This window comes from Girardinichthys multiradiatus, chromosome 1, assembly GCF_021462225.1.
Source record: "Girardinichthys multiradiatus isolate DD_20200921_A chromosome 1, DD_fGirMul_XY1, whole genome shotgun sequence".
NCBI lineage: Eukaryota > Metazoa > Chordata > Actinopteri > Cyprinodontiformes > Goodeidae > Girardinichthys > Girardinichthys multiradiatus.
The window spans coordinates 44,004,940-44,021,491 of NC_061794.1; the positions used below are offsets into that span (position 1 = coordinate 44,004,940).

At 40.6% G+C, this 16,552-nt stretch overlaps 1 protein-coding gene across 3 annotated transcripts in view; it reads right to left on the reverse strand.

Annotated features, from left to right (window-relative positions):
• spryd3 (SPRY domain containing 3) overlaps positions 1 to 16,552 on the reverse strand; it is an 80,525-nt gene that overhangs the window by 22,444 nt on the left and 41,529 nt on the right. For all 3 annotated transcript variants that reach the window (XM_047376214.1, XM_047376206.1, XM_047376198.1), the window contains exon 8: positions 11,779 to 11,928. In XM_047376214.1, coding sequence (XP_047232170.1) covers positions 11,779 to 11,928 — 150 coding nt within the window. The remainder of the gene's footprint in view (positions 1 to 11,778; positions 11,929 to 16,552) is intronic.

Genomic DNA, 16,552 nt, shown 5'->3' on the forward strand with positions numbered 1-16,552 from the left:
GATGACAGTGGGTTTGTTGAAGCAGGTGTATGATGGCATCTTCAACTCCAACTCCACAGCGATAAGCAAACTGAAGGGGGTCCTGATAGTTTACTGTTTGCTTACTCAGGTGGGCCAACAGGAGTCTCTCTAGGACCTTCATGATGTGAGATGTCAGGGCAACAGGTCTATAGTCATTGAGGACTGATGGGTGAGTTTTCTTTGGTATCATGCTACCACGAGTGTGAAATTGATTGACCCTGTGGAGCTCCCGACGGACAGTTCTGGTGGAAACAGGAGAGTTGAGGTGCACATTTAATTCTGCCGTGATTTGGGCAGCCTTGGTTTTATGTTTTTTGGATACAATCCAGGTTAGCACCCAAACATCCCTTTCAGACAGCTTCCTCTTGCGTCCACAGTTAATCCTGTTGGATGTGGTTCGTCCTTCTTGGTTGTGTGCTGACATTACCCTGGATACCGTGGCTCTTGATACATCACAAAGACTTGCTGTCTTGGTCACAGATGCGCCAGCAAGACGTGCACCAACAATTTGTCCTCTTTTGAACTCTGGTATGTCACCCATAATGTTGTGGGCATTTCAATATTTTGAGCAAAACTGTGCTCTTACCCTGCTAATTGAACCTTCACACTCTGCTCTTACTGGTGCAATGTGCAATCAATGAAGACTGGCTACCAGGCTGGTCCAATTTAGCCATGAAACGTCCCACACTAAAATGACAGGTGTTTCAGTTTCAATGTCCAACCCCTGTATATCTATATAGATGTAGATATATAGATATATATCTATATCTATATATACACTGCTCAAAAAATAAAGGGAACACTCAAATAACACATCCTAGATCTGAATGAAATATTCTCATTGAATACTTTGTTCTGTACAAAGTTGAAAATGCAGACAACAAAATCAGACAAAAATCATCAATGGAAATCAAATTTATTAACCAATGGAGGCCTGGATTAGGAGTCACACACAAAATTAAAGTGGAAAAACACAATACAGGCTGATCCAACTTTGATGTAATGTCCTTAAAACAAGTCAAAATGAGGCTCAGTATTGTGTGTGGCCTCCACGTGGCTGTATGACCTCCCTACAACACCTGGACATGCTCCTGATGAGACGGTGGATGGTCTCCTGAGGTATCTCTTCCCAGACTTGGACTAAAGCATCTGCCAACTCCTGGACAGTCTGTGGTGCAACGTGACGTTGGTGGATGGAGCGAGACATGATGTCCTAGATGTGCTCAATCAGATTCAGGTCTGGGGAACCAGTCCATGGCTTCAATGTCTTCATCTTGCAGGAACTGCTGACACACTCCAGCCACATGAGGTGTAGCATTGTCCTGCATTAGGAGGAACCCAGGGCCAACCGCACCAGCATATGGTCTCACAAGGCGTCTGAGGATCTCACCTCTGTCTCCAGACTCTGTCATGTCTGTCACATGTGCTCAGTGTGAACCTGCTTTCATCTGTGAAGATCACAGGGCGCCAGTGGAGAATTTGCCAATCCTGGTGTTCTCTGGTAAATGCCAAGCGTCCTGCACGGTGTTGGGCTGTGAGCACAACCCCCATTTGTGGACGTCGGGCCCTCATACCATCTTCATGGAGTCGGTTTCTAACCGTTTGTGCAGACACATGCACATTTGTGGCCTGCTGGAGGTCATTTTGCAGGGCTCTGGCAGTGCTCCTCCTGTTCCTCCTTGCACAAAGGTGGAGGTAGCGGTTCTGCTGCTGGGTGGTTGCCCTCCTACGGCCTCCTCCACGTCTCCTGGTGTACTGGCCTGTCTCCTGGTAGCGCCTCCAGGCTCTGGACACTACGCTGACAGACACAGCAAACCTTCTTGCCACAGCTCGCATTGATGTGCCATCCTGGATGAGCTGCACTACCTGAGCGACTTGTGTGGGTTGTAGAGTCCGTCTCATGCTACTACGAGTGTGAAAGCACCACCAACATTCAAAAGTGACCAAAACATCAGCCAGAAAGCATCGGTACTGAGAAGTGGTCTGTGGTCCCCACCTGCAGAACCACTCCTTTATTGAGTGTCTTGCTAATCACCAAAGATTTCCCCCTGTTGTCTTTTTCATGTGAAATTGATTGTCAATTAGTGTTGCTTCCTAAGTGGACAGTTTGATTTCACAGAAGTTTGATTTACTTGGAGTTATATTATGTTGTTTAAGTGTTCCCTTTATTTTTTTGAGCAGTGTATATATATTTCCCTAAAGTTTCGACACTTTAAATTAAAATCTTTAAATGAGAAGCTTATAAGTTTAGCTACAATTTCAGTGGAGTAAACATCCAGAACTTGCTACCTGACATATATTATTACTAAGATAAAGACCAAAACAGTTTTATGGAAGCCCAGTGGACTTATGGATTTGCATTGTGAAGCCAGTAATTCATCATTTAGACTGCAGGACATTTTTAATTTTAACAGAATGGGAACCTTAATTCACAAAATTATCCTCAAGCTCTTAACTGTAAACTAGTGATTCGGACGATATTATGTTGTGAAATGTGAAAAATTATACAATATTTAATATTAAAGTAATTAAAGTTGCCCCCTACTGGTCATTACACAGAATGCACTTCCACATTTTCTGAACTTTTCTAATTCAAACTGGATTTCTTTTTTTTTTTTTACTGCGAAAAGACTCAAACAACCTATCTTCAGCAACGGCCCTGTTATCCAGCCTATTTGGGTAGAAATTGTAAAAACAAAGAACTGAAATGTGATGTTTCATTTTAAAATACATCACTATCTATCTAGGGCAGGATTCTGCAAATATTTTGCCTTTCCACAATGGCTCCAAATAATTTTGGTCAGATTATGTTGAACTCAGCAGGTTCTTTAACATAAATTTTATTTAAAGCAGCCATAGTAGTTTTCCTGTGTGGTTTGTTTCAATATCTGCATAGAAACTCCACAACAGAATGAGACTATTAAAACGAACTAAAACATTTTTCTTAATCATTTTTCTTTTTTTCATTAGCCTGCAAACTGAATGCATTTCCACATTTTCCATAAACATCCACATCAAAATCACAATCAATTGATGTGATTTTGATGTCAAAAGTAACACAAGAAAAACAAAACGTTTCATTTGCATCTTGGATTGAAGAGAACAGAAAATAGATGAATAAATGAGAAGAGCAAGGTTTTAACAGCAGTTCAACCATTAATCAACTTGAGCCAGGTGCTTTGCAAAAGTCCGGTGGATCTGCTTGTTATAAAATTTTAATTTTCATTGTTTTAACACCCACAAATAGAAAAACATTTCTATTTCTTTAATTTAGCCATAAAACACAACAATTTTATATAGTAATAATTATCTATCAAGCTTGATCCTTTTCAAAGGGTTTTAGAGCTCTAGAGAAATTTATTTACTAGAAGTAAGGGCAAAAATGGTTATTTACATTGAAATGAATACATGATTCCTCCCTCTGCTACATTATCTTACTACTCTCAAATTTTGCATTATTTGCTGTTATTTCAGCTTTTCTATGTGGTTTTTCTCCTTATAGAAGCTACATCTGGCCTGGCGTTCTGTTCAACTGACATCTTCCTGGAAGAGGGCATCTGCTGGGCTGCTGCTCCCAACAACATAATGTTCTCCTTCTATCAGTTGGTCCTATCTATCAGTGTTTAACCCTGTCTCTCTCCTAGACATGGCCTTTGATGAAGCCACTAAAGACGCTATTACCTGCCTTTACCATTTTACGTTTTTTAACATAAATGTACTCCTGCATCAGTGCTTGTATGTTTTTTTTCTCAAACCAAGTCTAGTCATGCTAGATGGTCGCTCATCCTGAGCTTGGTTCTGGTTCTGCTGGAGGTTTCTTCCTGTTAAAAGGGAGTTTTCCTTTCCACTCTCGCAACATTAATGCTCAGAATGAGGGATTGCTGTAAAGTCAATGACACAATGCAAGTGACTGTCTCTGCATGCCCATGCAGAAGGAGTGAATGTGATAAGTCACTGACTCAATGCCATCTGCAGGGTTTCCATAGATAGAAAACTATTTAACCAATATCAATAATAAACTCAATCCGACTGGACTGTTTGATAGTTAGGATCAATTGGAATGTATGTACTTGACTTGAAATCTGTATGATTAGATTGAAATGACTTTGTAAAGTGCCTTGAGATGACATGTGTTGTGAATTAGGGCTATGTAAATAAACTAAATTGACTTAAATGTAGTGTGTTAAACCAGCAAAACATCTAAAGCCTGTAGGATACTAGCCCTTGAAGACAGACAATGGATTCCACTGGTACCAGTTGGTCACTGATTTCATATACCAGTCTGCTTCTGTTCTCAATGAAATAGACGAGATTGTTTTCGTCTCTTTTTATTGGCAAACATGCAGGAGTTTGCTTTTTAAACCAACAGAAATACCCATCGGGCTCATTCATGGATAAGATCAGAGGATGAGTCAGAGGCGTTTACCAGTGATTTTTATCTGTTTTCTAGGCTGCACCTCTATTATTGTAAAAACACACCACTGAACAAGAGGAAAGATTAACTGGTCAATGACTTCATAATCTCTCATCTTCCATTTGCCCCCCTTTCTAAATGCTTACTTCTTTTCATTCTATTCTTGCTGTAAATTCATCTACTGTACTAATTTCTATAAGTATTAACAGGCACAGGAGGCATACAAAAGACCTTTCATTTCTATATTATGCTAAGTCAGACCCAGAGGATGGCCAAAAAGAAGAAAATGATTAGGCAAACATCCACTGACAACTGATGCAGAGAGAAAAGGCAATAAATTAAACTAATTTTTCAAAAGCAATAAGGGCAGGTGAAATTTTTACTATTAGTACCTGTGTGGGGATGGAAAATAAACAAGAGAGACTACAGCCAGAGGATGAGCGCTACAGTTGGGAGCTCCAACATTTCAGGGAAACATCATAGATCTTCTCTGACAACCCAGCTGGGAATCGGTTAACAGCAAATGGAAATACATGGAGGAAAAGAAAGAGAGAGAACAGAGTAAGATATCAGCAGATGAAGACATGGAGACATGAAGGAATGCAGCTACAGCTCCAAGCCTGAAAACCATCCATCAAGTCTCCTCCGTCTCAACCACAAGCCTGAGGATTTGTCCAGCTCACTGGGATGTGGGCTGCATCTCCACGAGAAGGAGAGGAATATCTTCCTCTGGGTACCCAGGTTGAGACACTGATATAATGTGTAATGGAGAAATGGCTGAAAAAAATATGGATCAATGCATCTGATAATAATTCAGTTTTTTACTTGTTGTCTTCTGCTCATCCCGGACCGGGTCGCGGGCCAGCAGTCTAAGCAGAGATGCCCAGACTTCCATCTCCCCAGACACCTCCTCCAGCTCCTCTGGGGGAAGCCTGAGCCATTCCCAGTCCAAAAGCATTCATGAAGACTAGTACAATGAGGCACGTGATGCCGCCCGGTAAAGCAGAGCCGGGCTCCCACCCTGGAGCCAGGTCTGGGTTCGGAACTCTCGCAGGACCCAGCCAGGCCAAGTCGTAACGAGAGATGGGAGGCCATGGGCCCACTATCTGCAGGGGGAACCATTAAGGACTGGTGCTAAGAGGATCGGGTGGCGGTCGAAGGCGGGCACCTCGATGACCTGATCTCCGGATGCTTTAACTGGCTTGAAGAATGTGAAATGTCACCTCACTGTCGAGAGATATCGGCTAGACATAGTCAGGCACACCTCCAAGCACAACGTGGGCTCTGGAACCCAGCACCCTGAAAGAGGTTGGGCTCTCTTCTACTAAATAAATAAAACTAATTACTTTGTCCCTCTCTACACACCAAGTCTGGACCCGTCATTGCAGAAGAAGCTGGTCTGAGTCCAAGCATATTAATGGAACGTTGAGTGGAAGGAAGAAGTGTGGCAGAAAAAGATAACTGGCAACAGGGAGAACTACAGCCTAAAGAGAGAATGAAGAAGTTGTTTCAAGGGCCACCACACACAGATGGATTCAGAATATGGCCTACCACATTTACATTTATTGTGTTAAACCGGTCCTGAACCAGAGATAACACCAAAAGCATCCTACCTGAACTAAGGAGAATAAGGACTAGACTGTTCTGTTGCTCAGTGAAATGTAGCATTTAATTTGGTAATCAATGCCTCAGCAGAGCCACAAGCCAATGACCTTCTTGCTACACCATCATGATGCAGTAACTCATGCAAAAGGAGCATTGAGCAATCACTGAGTGAATATACTGTACAGTACATGGACATATTTTTCAGAGGGCCCACATTTCTTTATTAAAAATCCTTTTTTATTGCTTTGATGTTATATTAGAATTTTTTAAGAAACTAAATGTGGGTATTTCTGTAGCTCTAAGCGACTGTCACCAAAATCAACAGAAACAAAGGCTAGGTCACTGCATATAATACATCTATACAAGAGTTTCACTTTTCGAACCACATTACTGAAATAAATTATCATTTTTGATGGTATTCTAATTTACTGAGATCTGTATAGTTCCATTGAGTACATTCAGTTCCGATTTTACTGTTGTCCAAAACCATCTATTGCTGAAACCTGTAGTAAGAGACGGTATGTGGCCAAAATGTTTAACAGTGTGCAGGGTCCTCGTATTAAATTATTACGTTGGAAAAATTTTAGCACTGAAAAAACCTGTGCAGACTCCAAGGTGTGCAGTAAAATAAGGCTGTGCATTCATTTTTAAATGCTCAAACAGTTTTCAAAACAGATGAATTTGAACTGTGAATTACTTTGACCAAAGCAACCATAAGGTGGACAAAATGCAACAATTTTTATTTCCAACCACCATGATGCTTTTCTTGGCAAGGGGCGTAAAAGGTAAATAAATAAACATTAAACCTCGAAATGATCTCTGATCAGTTTCTGCTGCTAATATTTCACTAAGAAGGACAAAAAAATTAAAGTATGGCCAATATGGAGAAACACTATTGTGTTTTGAGTGTTACTGGTGTGTGAATTGAGAGGAGTAGGTAACATTTAAAATAAAATAATAAATTGATTTTCAATATGACAGCTTGAAACGTGAGATGTGAACAGAATAGGTTTATTCAGCCATTTCATTAGTAATTGCCAGTTGGGTCAATTAACTTCAGTGAATTCTAGAGTGAACGTTTCCTGTGGAAGAGTTGGTCCACTCTGACACGTTACACCTGTTTGCTGGCAGAAAATACAGAGGAATGGGTGTCCTGGGTGGTGTCCACAGCTTGGTGGAGCAGGACCTGCAATATCAGGCCATTCCATCTAAGTGGAGTCTGAGATTTCCACACTGTGGAAGAGTAAACAGGTCGAGGGGAAAAAAGTGTGACAGTGAAGGTGCGGGCTGAGAGGAAAACCATGTGGAAGGAGATACCCATCATCTACTGCAGCTATCACACTGACATATCACAGAGCTGTTTAAAAATGAAACTTAAGCTAGGTATTACCACAGACATGAGATGTTGTGAGTGTGCTGAAGGAATACTATATGGGGAGGGTGAAGCAGCGGGTTCTGTTTGTACGTGCCAAACTTATAGGGGTTGGGCAGGGACCATGTGGAGGACCAATGCTGGTCTGTTTGTTTAGCCTCATGTCATCGGGTTAAAACCTCCAGGCCCCCACAGCATAACAATGACTCTCTGATCTGTAAGCATCTGTGTTGGCATTTCCATAATTTTTTATGGATGCAGGGCGGAAAAAGGAAAACAGACAACTTACTTAATTTGCTCAATTCTTGACAGGATTCCAAATAACGATTGTAGGATGATTAAGCCGTGTAATTTTATCCAAACCTTTGCTGAAACACATCCCAACCAACATCATGTCCAAAGACTAAGTCATCCCCGATTGTCTTTGAGGAAAACTGCATGAAAATACATGCAAAAGGAACCAGGTTCAAACAAACATAGTGCTAAAAATACAACCGGAGTTGCTTTCTAGTTGTTTTAGTACTTTGAACACAATTTGCTTCCAGTGGCAGTGCCCACTTAACACCAGTGTCAAGATATTCTTCCAATTTTAAAGTGACCTCTTATGGCTTTATTTCAACAAAAGCTTTCTTCTCACCCCTCTTCATGATGCGCAAATTTGTGAAGTGTGCTGCGGATATCTGCAACTCCTCCAGATCCTCCATGGATCTCTTGGCTGCCTCTCTAATTGATGCTCTCCTAGGCTGTCAATGACAAACCTCTGAATGCCTTCAGCTGCATTTACATTGTGGTTAAATTACACCCTGTTGGTGTCTAATTAGTAACTAGGTTACTTATGAAGGAAATTGGTTACACAAAATTTTATTGAGAGGTATCAGAGTAAAGGGGACTGAATACAAATGCAGGCCACAGGTTTCAGATGTTTACTACTAAACAATTTTGCTTCACATTTACAAGCTACTTTGTGTTGGTCTATCACATAAAATCCTAATTAAACTCATTAAAGTTTATGGTTGCAATGTTAAAAACTCGGAAGAATCAAATTTTTTTGCAAGGTACTGCAAATATCCTTTATGTGTAACCTCATTTAAAGATGCTTAACGTGCCGTAAACAAAATATGGACATTTCCACAGTGCTTCATTTTCCTGTTTGGCCTCATATGCAGCCTCTCTGTAGACAGGTGTCAAAGAGGCATTCATAGCAGAGAGAGAGACCCACACGGACACTTTCCTGCTGCTTCTCAACAGTATCTGTATGAAATCTGAACTTCTGCACATGCAGACGCTGAGCTGTAAAAACGAGGGCTGCCAAGTCACCTGATAGCATCAGGGCTCTTCTGTGGACTTTCCTGGGGAGCTTGTGTGTAGTTTATTGGACAACTGGAGATATGGAAATAAAATGTCTTTCAGCACGAAGCCAGGAATTATAGTGTTTGCCTCTTGGAAGATCATCTGGAAGTGACAGCGGTCAAAACGTGTTGCTGGGTTTTTTTAAACGGCAGAGCATTGTTTTCAGCCACTCTATTATGTTCAATTCTTCCTTTCTGTACTGTACCAAACCCATTTAAAACATACCACAGCAGTGGAGCTGTGCTGTCAGTTGGGTCCATGTGTGTTGAGTAATTAGGCTTTAGGGTGGAGGACTGGGATAGGCATTGTCTGAATTAATGAGTGAAATTGGCTTCAGGTTGGCAGGTATTTGTCAATTTGACAAGATAATGGGCAGGGGAAAAAATGGGCAGGAAAGTCTGGATCACTGTTCGTTGGAGCTTACTCTGACTCCAGCATGAACGTATGATACAAATGTATCTGTCAGTGTTCAACAGTTAACTTTTGTTGCAATATTTCCGTTGCACCAAAGACTGAACTTGCCAGAGCTATTCATAAAGTTAAGCAGCAAGTCAAAAATCAGGGATGAAATACAAAGCTGAGCCTTGAGTCAACAAGTCCAACAGAAACAGAGTCAGGGAGTTTCTGTGTTAATATTCCAGCCTGTATTGTTTCCATGTTGTGTGAAACCGATTACATCAAAAAAACCTGCAGGGCTGCTGAATCCACAGCCAATGTGCAAACCTTTCAATTTGTGACTTTCACATCACCTTTCCTGTACGTAAGCTTGATGCAGTTATAATGGGAGCCAGACCCAGCAGGAAAAACACCAAAAACTAGAATTAATAAGGTGAAATAGTGCTGAGCTGCAAGGAATAACTACAAAGTCTTTAACCTGAATTAAACAGGAAAAAGAGAGAGAGTGTGTGTGTGTGTATGTGTGTGTTAACTTTTAAAGAACAAACAAGCTGTTTGTGAACATTCATGAAATGTAAACGTGATTAAAAGTGAAACACTTTCGTGATTTATTGGTCAACTTCACAGACTGATCTGACTTCAAAGAAAGAGTGAACTGTTTCTTTACTTAAAGCAGCTGTTTTTCCACATCACTGTTTTTGGCACAGTTTGACTCTCTGAATTATCAGGCTCAAATTATGCTTCACATTAAGAGTATCTGTCAAGATTTAGAGTTCCTTGCTTAACATTCTGGGTTCACACAAATAATCTGCTTCAAAAGTTCATACTTTGGAAGACTCTTCCTATTTCTGATATTTTATAATACAATTCTTGATATTTTAGTAACTTCTAGAAAAACCATCAAGAAAAACTTCTAGATGGTTTATTTATGTGTAAGGTTCACAAGTTCTGAAAATAACCCCACGAATTCACTCCGGATTTGGCCTGGTGGCATGTCAAGGCGATTGCACAGGCTTTAGTTTGATCTGGTCTTTTTTTTATTTATTTAAACCAATTAGATGTGTAAAATCCATACTGGATTATCCAACATTAAATACAGAATGTTTAATTCAAAGTTTATTTTGCATGGAAAATATTTCAGAAAAACAGAATAAATTGTTTGGCATCAAAACCGAACTCAGTTTAAGAGCCAGCGGTCCAGTTTAAACCCTGATCTATAGGGTCTAGAAGCCAAAAGCTGTGAACTGGCCTTTTTGATTTACAGTTGTCCAGCAGACAGTCACTGACATCCAACCATGGAGGGAAAGTCATCTAAGGTCATTGCAGAAGAAGCTGGCTGTTCACAGAGGTCTGTGTACCTCTCTCTGAGCAGCTGTCTGAGCACAGCGCTGTCAGGTCTCACGACACAGAAAGACTGGAGACTACAGGAGTCACAGGTTTTTAGAGGAAACTCAGAATTATTTGCAAGGATATTGTTCAAAGAATACAATGCAGTTATCCACAAGAAAAAACGCCAGGGGTTGAGGGACTTCTATACAGATCAATAAAGGCACCTTGATCAGGACCATATCCCAAACTTTGGATCAGATCAGGATATACTTTTTAGCCTTAATAAAGCAGGATGGTTTAGTTTTGATGCACTTAATAAAACAAGTTGCTTATTTAACGGTCAGAGCTGGTTAGTGCAAAACTGGCAGATTCCCATCACTGTCTGTTGATTGGTGCAACACTAGTTATATCCAATGAAAGTAAGAGAAGCAGCTAAATCTACCAGCAGGGACGAATGTGGGAGGATCACTGCACCAACTGCATCTTAATATGCAGTTGGTGCATATTAGTTTAAAGGATGTCAGGTTTTTATGATCTGAAAGAATTAAATGTTCATCAAACTGGGCGCAATGCATTCTGGGTCGATTAAGTCCTCTGGTTGACAATCCATTTTAGCCCCCTACACCTCTTTCTTTCATTCTATATAAGTAATGTAGACCAACCACCTAAGGTCAGGGGTGTCCAAACTGCAGGCCTTTGGAATAGCTTACAAATTATACAAATACAACGTATTTTTCTTTGATTAGCCATGTTTTCGGGGTATGCACATTGAATAAACTTGGTTACATACAGCAACTGTTTTCAAAAATTGTTTTGACCAACAAAATAAAAATAGATTTGACCCAAAAGGTTAGGAAACTGCATACTTTTCTTTTATTAAGGCAAACGTCTGAGCACCCTTGCAGACCTAAAATAATTTGTTTTCTAATTTGTGTCATTAAAATACTGCATGATTGATGTATTGCTGAGCTGGTAAAAAGAAAAGAATTTACCACAACGTCATTTTGCAGTTTTAATCGGAAACAAATTAAAACTATAGCCCCTGGGTGTTTTCAACGTGCTGATTTAGGCCCAGGTGCAGAAAGTTAGGTGCCCAACATATTTTCTACATTAAATCAGCTTTTTATTTATGTAAAATGTCTTCTCAAAGGGTAGAGATGCTGCTGCTTTGCTCTTTCCCACCGCCCAACAATTTCCTCCAACATAATCTGAGGAACACAAAAAGTGAAGCACTGCTCCTCTGGGCACAAGTGTGTCTGAAGTTATCCAAGCATTTACTACAACAGCTTACCCTTCTTGCCAAGCCCAGGGCAATATAGCACTTCTCCCCAGCATCAACTATCTCCACTTCATAGTAGTGGCAGCGGGTGGTGAGCGGCTGGCGGGCCTGGGCCAAACCAACGTCCATGATGCTCTTTCCTTTGCCAACATATTCCAGAAGCTAAAAGATACATCAATAGAGAAGGAAAACAGTAAGAGGTTTCAATCATGCAGGAGCATCTTTTTTTTTTTTTTTTTTTTTTACAGTCATGTAAACCGATTGAAAGCAAACAAAAGTAGATATTTGTTGTTTTGATCTCCCTGTGTTTCCACTACGATAGCAAAAAAAAAAGGTCCAGTTATGTGAAGGGAGAGTGCCGATTGTTTGACTTGGTTGATTTCTTTAAATATTACAGTTCAGTCATATCATTTTAAACTCATTTATAACTGACATTTTGTGTTAACTTGAATAGTAATAGTTTTTAAATCATCAACCATCTTTGGGAACAGAGAAAGTATAAAGTTTTAAACCGTTTGTCATGAGGCACAGATAAAAACATCCACCTTGCACCCTGAGGCGAGAAAATCCTCAGCAGAGACAGAGTGTATTTATAGTGTTGCATGAGATTAGGCAATATTATTGGGTCATTGCTGAGAAACTTGAATCAGAATCAGCTTTATTGGCCAAGACTGCGTGCACAAACAAGGAATTTTGACTCCAGTTTCACATGGTCGCATTGCACAGAGGTTGTACAGAGGTTAAACTTTAGAGGAGATAAAACACTCAAAGAACAAAATCTACATACTTGTAGGTCATAAAATGAGAATATCATGAAAAAAATCAGTATCTCAGAAAATTAAAATATTACTTAAGGCCAATACAAAAAAAGGATTTTCAAAAACGTTGTCCAACTGAAGAGTATGAACATGAAAAGTATGAGCATGTACAGCACTCAATACTTAGTTGGGGCTCCTTTTGCCTGGATTACTGCAGCAATGCGGCGTGTCATGGAGTGGATCAGTCTGGTACTGCTCAGGTGTTATGAGAGAACAGGTTGCTCTGATAGTGGCCTTTGTCTCTTCTGAATTGTTGGGTCTGCCGTATTGCATCTTCCTCTTCCCCATAGATTTTAAGGTTAAGGTCAGGCGAGTTTGCTGGCCAATTAAAAACAGGGATACCGTGGTCCTAAAACCAGGTACTGGTAGCTTTGGTACTGTGTGCAGGTGCCAAGTCCTGTTGGACATGAAATCTGCATCTCCATAAAGTTGGTCAGCAGCAGGAGGTGCTCTAAAACTTCCTGGTAGACGGCTGTGTTTACCTTGGACCTCAGAAAACACAGTGGACCAACACCAGCAGATGACATGGCACCACAAACCATCACTGACTGTGGAAACTTTACACTGGACCTCAAGCAACGTAGATTCTGTGCCTCTCCTCTCTTCCTCCAGACTCTGGTACCTTGATTTCTAAATAAAATGGAAACTTTACTTTCATCATAACTTTGGACCACTCAGCAGCAGCCCAGTCCTTTTTGTCTTTAGCCCAAGCAAGACGCTTCTGATGCTGTCTCTTGCTCAAGAGTGGCCTGACACAAGGAATGCCCATGTCTTACATACGTCTGTGCGTGGTGGTTCTTGAAGCACTGACTCCAGCTGCAGTCCACTCTTTGTGAATCTCCCACATTTTTGACTGGGTTTTGTTTCACAATCCTCTCCAGGGTGCGGTTATCCCTATTGTTTGTATACTTTTTTCTACCACATCTTTTCCTTCCCTTCGCCTCTCTATTAATGTGCTTGGACTCAGAGCTCTGTGAACAGCCAGCCTCTTTAGATCCCCTAAACTGGTTTGATCTGTTAGATCTCAGTGCTGCATTTGATCCACTCGATCACATTCTCTTAGAAAGGCTGGAACATACTGTAGAAATCAGGGAAACACCACTAGGCTGGTTAAAATCTGATTTGTCTGACAGATTCCAGTTTGTTCATGTAAGTGATAAACCATCTCTAAACTGCAGGGTTAATTGTGGCGTGCCACAGGATTCAGTGATTGGGCCAATTTTCTTTACTATACTAACTAATATGCTTCCAATAGGTAAATGAGACAGCATTGGATTAATTTTCTCTGTTATGTTGATGATACTCAGCTTTATTTATCCATAAATCCTGATGAGCCCAACCAGTTAGATAGACTACAAGCATGTCTTGAAGACATAAAAACTTGGATGACTTTAAATGTTCTGCTTCAGACAAGACAGTAATTGACGTCTTTGGACCAGAGCCTTTGAAAAAGAAACTGCTAAGTCAATCAATTAATGTGGACAGCATTAAATTGACCTCCGGTAATAAAGTAAAAAACCTTGGTGTTATATTTGACCAGGACATGTAATTTAAATCCCATTCTAAGCAAGTTTCTAGGATTTTCTTCTCTGGAATTGTGCCAAAATTAGAAATATCCTTTCCAGGAATGACGCTGAAAAACTAGTCCATGCATTTGTTACTTCAAGGCCAGACTATTGTAATTCTTTACTATCAGGATGTCCACAAAATGCAGTTAAAAGCCTTCAACTGATTCAAAATGCTGCAGCAAGAATTCTGATGAAAATTAAAAAGACATACATAAGAGACCTAATTGGTCCATATGTTCCTAACAGAGCACTTCGTTCTCAGACTGCAGGTTTACTGGTGGTTCCTAGAGTCTCTAGAAGTAAAATGGGAGGCAGATCCTTTAGTTTTCAGGCTCCTCTCCTGTGGAACCAGCTCCCAGTTTTAGTCCGTGAGGCAGACACCCTGTCTACTTTTAAGGCTAGGCTTAAAACTTTCCTTTTTGATAAAGCTTATAGTTAGAGTGGCTTAGGTTATCCTGAGCTATCTCTGTAGTTATGCTGCTATAGGCTTAGGCTGCTGGAGGACATAATGACCACTTTCATTCTCTCTGCTATATTCTCATACTACTCTCCAATTTTGCGTTGTTTGCTGTTATTTCAGTTTTTAACTATTGTTCTCTCTGTTTTTTCTCTTTCGTGAAGCTACACCTGGCCTGGCTCTGTGTTCACCTGTGACACTTTCCTGGAGGGGGACATCGGCTGAGCTGCTGCTGCCAACAACTTAATGCTCACCTTCTACAGATGATTCACTTGGCCCTGTCTTTCAGTGTTTAACCCTGTCTTTCATAGACACAGCTACAGGCTGAGCTTCTACTGTGACTAACTGTATGTGCTCTCTTTCATACTCTAGACTTGAAAACTGGCTCAGAGTTCATCTGCGTAGCTGTCTTTCCCCTAGATGAAGCCTCTAAAGGAGCTATGACCATTAATGTTTTACTGTTCTTTCCTATAGAAAGTTCTCCTGGATCAGTGCTTCTGTGTTTTTTGTGTCTCTGCTCTGTTCTCTTAAACCCCCAATCGGTCGTGGTTGTGTTTCTGGTTCTGCTGGAGGTTTCTTTCTGTTAAAAAGGGAGTTTTTCCTCTCCACTGTCACTACCTGCATGCTCAGTATGAGGGATTGCTGCAAAGTCAACGCAAGCAACTGTCCTCTGTCTTTACATGCTCATCCAGGAGTGACTGCTACAAGTCACTGACTCATTGCAATCTGCTGGGTTTCCTTAGAAAAACTTTTTTTTTAACCCATTTGAATAATAAACTGAATCGGATTGCACTGTTTGATAGTTAGGATTAATTGGAATGTATGAACCCGACTTGAAATCTGTATGATTCGATTGAATTGAGTTTATAAAGTGCCTTGAGACGACATGTGATGTTAATTGGAGCTATATAAATAAAACCGAATTGAACTGATTTGGATCATTGCCCTGGATCAGACCAATAACAGTTGTGTCATCTGCAAACTTCAGATGCCGTTATTATTATTTTGCGTACATGGCATATTAGAGCTGTGGCAGAAACATGGTGAAATTTTTCAACATATCCAAAAAACTCTCTGGAAATCTGGCATTTCTGGTGGTCGAATTGGGTATGCTACAATATCAAATGTATTTTAAGGCAATCCCAGAGTGTTGTTTCCCAATGGTATTGTGTCAAGTGAAACAAAAGGCAGATGCTCAACAGTGTGATGGGGGTACACGTACTTCTTAACCGCTTACATAGGAAATTGGAGGGCAAAGCAGCCAGGTGGTGGTGTCAATAAGAATCATTTTACTTTATTTCTTGAACACAAGACTATCCCTAATGCTGTCTGTTTTTTTCTCTGTGAGTTCGGGTTCAGTGGAAAACACACCTGATTAAACTTGAACGAGATCACTTGCCTCCTTCAAGGGAACCAGATTGACGCAAAGGATTTACCCACACAGCTCGCTTTTGTAGGTGTTTAATAAGTGAGTGGGCACTGTAATAAATTGAAACTTCCAAACCCAGTAAAATCCCCACCAAACCGCCCACAGGGACATCTCTACAAGTACGAACAGGGATGAATACCACGTGACCATAATAATGTTACTTTCCAGGCTATTTTGGTCTGCAGCATATACATGGGTGGATTCAGATGAGCAGGAGGCCAGCTGAGCGACCACAAAGCCTTTAGGCTGAGTAGCGTTCCCTTCAGTATTGGTATTTGAGGATGAGTACCCAGAAATAAAAACACCCCTAGTGAAAGCTGAGATGACAGACAAGGTGGGGGTGGATAAAATCACCTGTACATTACAGCTTTGTCTTTCTGAGTGTACAATCCCACCTGGGTGTGCTTGTGTCAGTAGCCAGACACTTAATAGACACACCCGGTGGAAAGAGTTTCATCATCTAGGTTAAAAAACCTTATTATTGACAAATCCTTTATTTGTAAAACCAACTACC